This window comes from Oncorhynchus nerka, linkage group LG10 (genome assembly GCF_034236695.1).
Source record: "Oncorhynchus nerka isolate Pitt River linkage group LG10, Oner_Uvic_2.0, whole genome shotgun sequence".
NCBI classification, from domain to species: domain Eukaryota; kingdom Metazoa; phylum Chordata; class Actinopteri; order Salmoniformes; family Salmonidae; genus Oncorhynchus; species Oncorhynchus nerka.
Window position 1 is genome coordinate 94,014,531 of NC_088405.1, and position 10,000 is coordinate 94,024,530.

The window sequence follows — 10,000 nt, forward strand, 5'->3', positions numbered from 1 at the left end:
TGAGGCTGAGGCAGGGGATGAGACTGGGGATGAGACTGGGGCTGAGACTGGGGATGAGACTGGGGATGAGACTGGGGCTGAGGCTGGGGCTGAGGCTGGGGCTGAGACTGGGGATGAGCAGGGGATGACGCTGGTGAAGAGACTGGGGATGACACTGGGGATGAGACTGGGGATGAGACTGGGGATGAGGCTGAGGCTGGCTGGAGCTGAGTCTGGCCTGGGGCTGAGTCTGGTTGGGGCTGAATCTGAGACTGAGGCTGGCTGGGGCTGAAGCTGAGACTGGGGCTGGCTGGGGCTGAAGCTGAGACTGAGGCTGGGGCAGAGGCTGGCTGGTACTAATGCTGGGGCTGAGACTTGGGACTGAGGCTACGGCTGGTGCTGAGGCTGGGGTTGAGACCGGGACTGAGGCTACGGCTGGTACTGATGCTGGGGCTAAGACTTGGGACTGAGGCTACGGCTGGTGCTGAGGCTGGTGCTGAGGCTGGGGTTGAGGCTGGGACTGAGGCTACGGCTGGTACTGATGCTGGGGCTGAGACTTGGGACTGAGGCTACGGCTTGGGCTGAGGCTGGGGTTGAGACTGGGACTGAGGCTACGGCTGGTGCTGAGGCTGGGGTTGAGACTGGGACTGAGGCTACGGCTGGTACTGATGCTGGGGCTGAGACTTGGGACTGAGGCTACGGCTGGTGCTGAGGCTGGTGCTGAGGCTGGGGTTGAGACTGGGACTGAGGCTACGGCTGGTACTGATGCTAGGGCTGAGACTTGGGACTGAGGCTACGGCTGGTGCTGAGGCTGGTGCTGAGTCTGGGGTTGAGACTGGGACTGAGGCTACGTGTGGGGCTGAGGCTGGTGCTGAGGCTGGTGCTGAGGCTGGGGCTGGCAGAGGCTGGTAGCTGGAGCTGTCTAGGCTGGAGATGATAAGGAAGGAGGACACTCTTAGAACAAACGGCTCCAAAAGGGATTTTCGACTGTCCCCATAGGAGAACCCTTTGTGTAAAGGGTCCTACATGGAACCTAAAAGGGTTCTACTTGGAACCAAAAGGGGTTCTTCAAAGGGTCTACTACGGGGACAGCCGAAGAACCATGAGTTTCTAGACAGCAGTCTTTTTTCTAAGGGTGTGGAACTGCTATGCTACAGTGTGTATGTGGCCCTAAGGACTGCTATGCTACAGTGTGTATGTGGCCCTAAGGACTGCTCTGCTACAGTGTGTATGTGGCCCTAAGGACTGCTATGCTACAGTGTGTATGTGGCCTTAAGGACTGCTATGCTACAGTGTGTATGTGGCCCTAAGGACTGCTATGCTACAGTGTGTATGTTGCCCTAAGGACTGCTATGCTACAGTGTGTATGTGGCCCTAAGGACTGCTATGCTACAGTGTGTATGTGGCCCTAAGGACTGCTATGCTACAGTGTGTATGTGGCCCTAAGGACTGCTATGCTACAGTGTGTATGTGGCCCTAAGGACTGCTATGCTACAGTGTGTATGTGGCCCTAAGGAAAAAAGAACAATGGCCATAGTCCATCACTGTCAGGCACCACCCAGGACCCAGGTCACAGATCCCGGGACAGGAGCTGAATTAGAGAGCCTTCTTGGTCCCAGCAAACATCATTAGACAGAGAGACACTTAGTCATATGGCCAGAGGAACACTTCATTCATCAGATGAGAGAGAGAGAAAGCGAGAGAGAGAGAGAGAGAGAGACAGATGAGAGAGAGAGCGAGAGAGAGAGAGACAGATGAGAGAGAGAGACAGATGAGAGAGAGAGAGAGAGAGACAGATGAGAGAGAGAGAGACAGATGAGAGAGAGAGAGAGAGAGAGAGACAGATGAGAGAGAGAGAGAGAGAGAGAGAGAGAGAGAGAGAGAGAGAGAGAGAGATGAGAGAGAGAGAGCGAGAGAGAGAGAGACAGATGAGAGAGAGAGAGAGAGAGAGAGAGAGAGAGAACTTCTGTGAGTGTAATGTTTACTGTTCATTTTCATAGTTTATTTCACTTTTGTATATTATCTACCTCACTTGCTGTGGCAATGTTTCCCATGCCAATAAAGCCCCTTGAATTGAATTGAATTGAATTGAGAGAGACTGAAGATAGCATCATCTGTAATTCATTATTCTAGGCACAATTTGGTGTTCCTTCAGCTCTCATTTGAGACACTCGTTGGTAACAAGGCTGTAGGGACTGGTCTTTCATGCAAGTATGTGCAAGCCTTTTGTATCCTGTATTCCTGTTACCATAGAGACACGTGTTGCCATCATCTATCTATCTATCTATGTTCACCGCGAACTCAGAGCATCTATCCAGCTATCCATCCATCCATCCATCCATCAAATGTTCACCTTGAACTCCGAGCATCTATCCATCCAATTCAATTCAATTCAAGGTTCTTTATTGGCATGGGAAACGTGTTAACATTGCCAAAGCAAGTGAGGTAGATAATATATAAAGTGAATATATAAAGTGAAATAAACAATAAAAATTAACAGTAAACATTACACATACAGAAGTTTCAAAACAATAAAGACATTACAAATGTCATATTATGTATATATACAGTGTTGCAACGATATACAAATGGTTTAAGTACAAAAGGGAAAATAAATAAGCATAAATATGGGTTGTATTTAGAATGGTGTTTGTTCTTCACTGGTTGACCTTTTCTTGTGGCAACAGGTCACAAATCTTGCTGCTGTGATGGCACACTGTGGTATTTCACCCAGTAGATATGGGAGTTTATCAAAATTGGATTTGTTTTCGAATTCTTTGTGGATCTGTGTAATCTGAGGGAAATATGTCTTTCTAATATGGTCATACATTGGGCAGGAAGTTAGGAAGTGCAGCTCAGTTTCCACCTCATTTTGTGGGCAGTGAGCACATAGCCGGTCTTCTCTTGAGAGCCATGTCTGCCTACGGCAGCCTTTCTCAATAGCAAGGCTATGCTCACTGAGTCTGTACATAGTCAAAGCTTTCCTTAAGTTTGGGTCAGCCACAGTGGTCAGGTATTCTGCCGCTGTGTACTCTCTGTGTAGGGCCAAATAGCATTCTAGTTTGCTCTGTTTTTTTTGTTAATTCTTTCCAATGTGTCAAGTAATTATCTTTTTGTTTTCTCATGATTTGGTTGGGTCTAATTGTGCTGCTGTCCTGGGGCTCTGTAGGGTCTGTTTGTGTTTGTGAACAGAGCCCCAGGACCAGCTTGCATAGGGGACTCTTCTCCAGGTTCATCTCTCTGTAGGTGATGGCTTTGTTATGGAAGGTTTGGGAATCGTTTCATTTTAGGTGGTTATAGAATTTAATGGCTCTTTTCTGGATTTTGATCATTAGTGGGTATCGGCCTAATTCTGCTCTGCATGCATTATTTGGTGTTCTACGTTGTACACGGAGGATATGTGTCCATCCAACCATCCATCCATCTCTCTCTCTCTCTCTCTCTCTCTCTCTCTCTCTCTCTCTCTCTCTCTCTCTGTCTCTCTCTCTCTGTCTCTCTCTGTCTCTCTCTCTCTCTCTCTCTCTCTCTCAATTCAATTCAATTCAATTCAATTCAAGGGCTTTATTGGCATGGGAAAAATGTGTTAACATTGCCAAAGCAAGTCTCTCTCTCTCTCTCTCTCTCTCTCTCTCTCTCTCTCTCTCTGTCTCTTCCTTCTCAATTTCCTTCTCAATCTTCCTTCTCAATCTTCCTTGTCAATCTTCCTTGTCAATCTTCCTTGTCAATCTTCCTTGTCAATCTTCCTTGTCAATCTTCCTTGTCAATCTTCCTTGTCAATCTTCCTTGTCAATCTTCCTTGTCAACTCTGAAGTCTCTATACACCCACACTGCTTAGTACCTACAGCTTCTTGTTCTTTCAAATAATAATAATAATTTGGAAGGTGCATATATTTGTTCTATTTCACACATGTACCCGTGTGTATTAATACATGTGTGAATTGGAAATGTGTTTTTTTTTTAAATCCCAACTCCCTTTGAGACATCCTTAGAGAGTAGGGTCACGTCCAGGGATCTGCCATTATTGACGACGAGCCAGGAGCAATCAGGGTTAAGTGCCTTGCTCAAGGGCACGTCAAAAGTTGTTTCACCTTGTCGACTCTGGGATTAAAACTAGTGACTTTTCGGTTACTGGCCCAACACGCTAAGCACTTCTATTTCTGTCTCATTCAGCTCTCAGGGGGAAGTTTTTGTCTTCAGATGATTTCGGGCCAAAACTTACACACACACACACACACACACACACACACACACACACACACACACACACACACACACACACACGGCTAACCCAAGATCAGAGATGATAAATGATAAGTAGAATTGCCGTGTATTTGATCTCTCATTATGAATGTATTGTCTTTTTTGATGTCGTTATTCTTTCAACCTTCAACAGAGACGCTCTCTCATTGTTAACATGTAAAATCACTTTGTCCCTCCCTTCATAAAGCGCCATTATAATGTCAACGCTGGGAAAACGACAACACAGCAACACATAGCATCCTTGATATCAACTACCTATTTGGAATAATACTAATATATATGTTAGTGATTTGATTAATGATCATCTAATAATCTGAATTAGTAGTCATGTGTGTTATTGGAGCATGCCCCCCCCCTCTCTGTCTCTCTCTGTTTCTCTCTCAATTCAACTCGGTGTGGCAGGGTAGCCTAGTGGTTAGAGCGTTGGACTATTAACCGGAAGGTTGCAAGTTCAAAACCCCGAGCTGACAAGGTACAAATCTGTCGTTCTACCCCTGAACAGGCCAGTTAACCCACTGTTCCTAGGCCGTCATTGAAAATAAGAATTTGTTCTTAACTGACTTGCCTAGTAAAATTAAAATTTAATTCAAGGGGAACTGAATGTTCATGGTTAACATGGAAGCTGTAGCTACTTAGGGGACTCTTCTCCAGGTTCATCTTTCTGTTGTAGAATTTAACGTCTCTTTTCTGGATTTTTTCTGGATTTTGATAATCAGTGGGTCTAATTCTGCTCTCAATTTCGTGTTTCTCCCATTTTGTGAAGTCTTGGTTGGTGAGCGGACCCCAGACCTCACAACCGTAAAGGGCAATGGGCTCTATGACTGATTCAAGTATTTTTAGCCAGATCCTAATTGGTATGTTGAAATTTATGTTCCTTTTGATGGCATAGAATGCTCTTCTTGCCTTGTCTCTCAGATTGTTCACAGCTTTGTGGAAGTTACCTGTGGCGCTGATGTTTAGGCCAAGGTATGTCTAGTTTTTTGTGTGCTCTAGGGCAACAGTGTCTAGATGGAATTTGTATTTGTGGTCCTGGCGACTGATCCTTTTTTGGAACACCATTATTTTGGTCTTACTGAGATTTACTGTCAGGGCCCAGGTCTGACAGAATCTGTGCAGAAGATCTATGTGCTGCTGTAGGCCCTCCTTGGTTGGTTACAGAAGCACCAGATCATCAGCAAACAGTAGACATTTGACTTCAGATTCTAGTACGGTGAGGCCGGGTGCTGCAGACTTTTCTAGTGCCCGCGCCAATTCGTTGATGTATATGTTAAAGAGGGTGGGGCTTAAGCTGCATCCCTGTCTAACCCCACGACCCTGTGCGAAGAAATGTGTGTGTTTTTTGCCAATTTTAACCGCAAACTTGTTGTTTGTGTACATGGATTTTATAATGTCGTATGTTTTACCCCCAACACCACTTTCCATCAATTTGTATAGCAGACCCTCATGCCAAATTGACTAGAAGGCTTTTTTGAAATCAACAAAGCATGAGAAGACATTGCCTTTGTTTTGGTTTGTTTGGTTGTCAATTACGGTGTGCAGCGTGAATACATGGTCTGTTGTTTGGTAATTTAGTAAAAAGCCAATTTGACCTTTGCTAAGTACATTGTTTTCATTGAGGAAATGTACGAGTCTGCTGTTAATGATAATGCAGAGGATTTTCCCAAGGTTTCTGTTGACGCAAATCCCACAGTAGTTATTGGGGTCAGATTTGTCTCCACTTTTGTGGATTGGGGTGATCAGTCCTTGGTTCCAAATATTGGGGAAGATGCCAGAGCTAAGGATGATGTTAAAGAGTTTATGTATAGCCAATTGGAATTTGTTGTCTGTATATTTGATCATTTCATTGAGGACACCATCAACACCACATGCCTTTTTGGGTTGAAGGGTTTTTATTTTGTCCTGTAACTCATTCAATGTAATTGGAGAATCCAGTGGGTTCTGGTAGTCTTTAGTAGTTGATCCTAAGATTTGTATTTGATCCTGTATATGTTTTTGCTCTTTATTCTTTGTTATAGAGCCAAACATATTGGAGAAGTGGTTTACCCATACATCTCCATTTTGGATAGATAACTCTTCGTGTTGTTGTTTGTTTAGTGTTTTCCAGTTTTCCCAGAAGTGGTTAGAGTCTATGGATTCTTCAATGACATTGAGCTGATTTCTGACGTGCTGTTCCTTCTTTTTCCGTAGTGTATTTCTGTATTGTTTTAGTGATTCACCATAGTGAAGGTGTAGACTCAGGTTTTCCGGGTCTCTAAATTTTTGATTGGACAGGTTTCTCAATTTCTTTCTTAGATTTGTGCGTTCTTCATCAAACCATTTGTCATTGTTGTTCATTTTCTTCGGTTTTCTATTTGAGATTTTTTAGATTTGATAGGGAGGCTCAGTGGTCAAATACACTGTTAAGATTTCCTACTGCCAAGTTTACACCTTCACTATAACATTTTAACATTTTAACCAGGAAATTGTCTAAAAGGGATTGAATTTATTGTTTCCTAATTGTTTTATGGTAGGATTCCAAACTGCATTCCTTCCATCTATAGCACCTCTCTGGGATAGGCAGGACAGTCGCATCCCACTTTGCCAATAGCCAGGGAAAATGCAGAGCGCCAAATTCAAAATAATACTATAAAAATCCAACTTTCATTAAATCACACATGTAAGATACCAAATTAAAGCTCCACTCGTTGTGAATCCAGCCAACATGTCAGATTTTAAAAAGGCTTTTCGGCGAAAGCATAAGATGCTGTTATCTGTTGATAGCACAACAGTAAACAAAGCGAGTAGCATATTTCAACCCTGCAGGCGCAACAAAAAACGCAGAAATAAAATATAAATCATGCCTTACCTTTGAAGAGCTTCTTTTGTTGGCACTCCAATATGTCCCATAAACATCATAAATTGTCCTTTTGTTTGATTAATTCCGTCGATATATATCCAAAATTTATTTAGCGCGTTTGATCCAGAAAAAACACAGCTTCCAATTTGCGCAACGTCACTACAAAATATCTCAAAAGTTACCTGTAAACTTTGCCAAAACATTTCAAACTACTTTTGTAGTACAACTTTAGGTATTTTTAAACGTTAATAATCGATCAAATTGAAGACGGGACTATCTGTTTTCAATACAGGAAGACAAAAAACTCAAGCATGCTTTCTAGTCTTGCGCAACTATCAAACAGTACACATAACGTGACACTTTTTCAAGATGGCCACACTTCTTCATTACAAAAAGGAATAACCTCAGCCAATTTTCTAAAGACTGGTGACATCCAGTGGAAGTGGTAGGAACTGCAAACAAGTCCCTTAGAATTCTGGTTTCCCAACCAGTTTTGCCTGCTACATAAGTTCTGTTATACTCACAGACATGATTCAAACAGTTTTAGAAACTGGAGTGTTTTCTATCCAAATCTACTAATAATATGCATATCTTATATTCTGGTGATGAGTAGCAGGAAGTTGAATTTGGGCACGCTATTTATCCAAAAGTGAAAATGCTGCCCCGATCCCGAAGTTTTAATGTTACTCAGTTCCTTTGGCTTTGATGCCTCATGATTGAGTATTGCTCTGTTCAAGTAGACTGTGATTTTGCTGTGGTCTGATATAGGTGTCAGTGGGCTGACTGTGAACGCTCCGAGACACTTGATGTCAGTGATAAAGTAGTCTAGTAGTCTAAAGTAGTCTACAGTACTACTGCCAAGAGATGAGATATAGGTGACTCTACCATTGACTATGTACATACCCAGCGTGCGACAGAGCTGCAGGAGTTTTTGTTGGTTATGCATTTTTGTTGGTTATGTTTTCATAGTTGTGCCTAGGGGGGCATATGGGGGAGGGAATGCTGTCATCTGCAGGCAGGTGTTTGTCCCCCTGTGTGCTGAGGGTGTCAGGTTCTTGTCCGGTTCTGGCATTTAGGTCTCCACAGACTAGTACATGTCCCTGGGCCTGGAAATGATTGATTTCCCCCTCCAGGATGGAGAAACTGTCTTCATTAAAGTATGGGGATTCTAGTGGGGGGATATACAGTGGGGCAAAAAAGTATTTAGTCAGCCAACAATTGTCTAAGGTCTCCCACTTAAAAAGATGAGAGAGGACTGTAATTTTCATCATAGGTACACTTCAACTATGACAGACAAAATGAGAAAAGAAATCCAGAAAATCACATTGTAGGATTTTTAATGAATTTATTTGCTAATTATGGTGGAAAATGAGTATTTGGTCACCTACAAACAAGCAAGATTTCTGGCTCTCACAGACCTGTAACTTCTTCTTTAAGAGGCTCCTCTGTCCTCCACTCGTTACCTGTATTAATGGCACCTGTTTGAACTTGTTATCAGTATAAAAGACACCTGTGCACAACCTCAAACAGTCACACTCCAAACTCCACTATGGCCAAGATGTCAACATAATATGTCCCTGATTTAACATGTCCCTGATTTAATATGTCCATGATTTAATATGTCCCTGATTTAGTATGTCCCTGATTTAATATGTCCCTGATTTAATATGTCCCTGATTTAACATGTCCCTGATTTAACATGTCCCTGATTTAATATGTCCCTGATTTAATATGTCCCTGATTTAATATGTCCCTGATTTAACATGTCCCTGATTTAATATGTCCCTGGTCTCCCTTTGGTTGCTTCCTCTGACCTCTGACCCCTGACCTCTGACTTGTGTGTTCCCTGCAGGGTCAAGGTCCATGGTGAGGTGCAGACAGACCCAGCTGAAGGTTACCATGAGGACGGCGAATGGCACGGAGATAAAGACGGTTATAGGTATGTAACGGACACACACACACACACACACACACACACACACACACACACACACACACACAACGTTCTCTCCCCCCACCTCCCTTCCCCCTCCTACACAACAAATGGGCTTAACTACAAGCTGTTCAGAAACATGTAGCCCGTGCTGTCAGAGATTAAGGTCTACTGTACACACACACACACATACACACACACACATATACACACACACACACACACATTCACATACACAGACACACACACACATTCACATACACAGACACACAGACACACACACACACACACACACACACACACACACACACACACACACACATACACACATATACACACAAACACCCACACACACACACACACACACACACACACATAGACACACACACATATACACACACGTGCACATACACATACACACACATCCTCTCATTCTATCATCCTCTTATCCTCTCATACTCTCATCTTCTCAACCTGTTATCCTCTCATCCTGTTATCCTCTCATCCTCTCATCCTCTCATCCTGTTATCCTCTCATCCTGTTATCCTCTCATCCTCTCATTCTCTCATCCTGTTATTCACTCATCCTCTCATCCTCTCATTATCTCATTCTCTCATCCTCTCATCCTGTTATCCTCTCATCCTGTTATCCTCTCATCCTCTCATCCTCTCATCCTGTTATCCTCTCATCCTCTCATCCTCTCATCCTGTTATCCTCTCATCCTCTCATCCTCTCATCCTGTTATCCTCTCATCCTGTTATCCTCTCATCCTCTCATCCTCTCATCCTGTTATCCTCTCATCCTGTTATCCTCTCATCCTCTTATCCTGTTATCCTCTCATCCTCTTATCCTGTTATCCTCTCATCCTGTTATCCTCTCATCCTCTCATCCTGTTATCCTCTCATCCTGTTATCCTCTCATCCTGTTATCCTCTCATCCTGTTATCCTCTCATCCTCTTATCCTGTTATCCTCTCATCCTCTCATCCTGTTA

The 10,000-nt window shown here is 43.4% G+C and overlaps 1 protein-coding gene across 1 annotated transcript in view; it reads left to right on the plus strand.

The window, feature by feature from the left end:
- Nucleotides 1-10,000, plus strand: part of srrm3 (serine/arginine repetitive matrix 3) — a 113,083-nt gene that overhangs the window by 41,985 nt on the left and 61,098 nt on the right. The window contains exon 3 of the mRNA XM_065023953.1: nucleotides 8,928-9,014. Within this exon, the coding sequence (XP_064880025.1) occupies nucleotides 8,928-9,014 (87 nt within the window). The remainder of the gene's footprint in view (nucleotides 1-8,927; nucleotides 9,015-10,000) is intronic.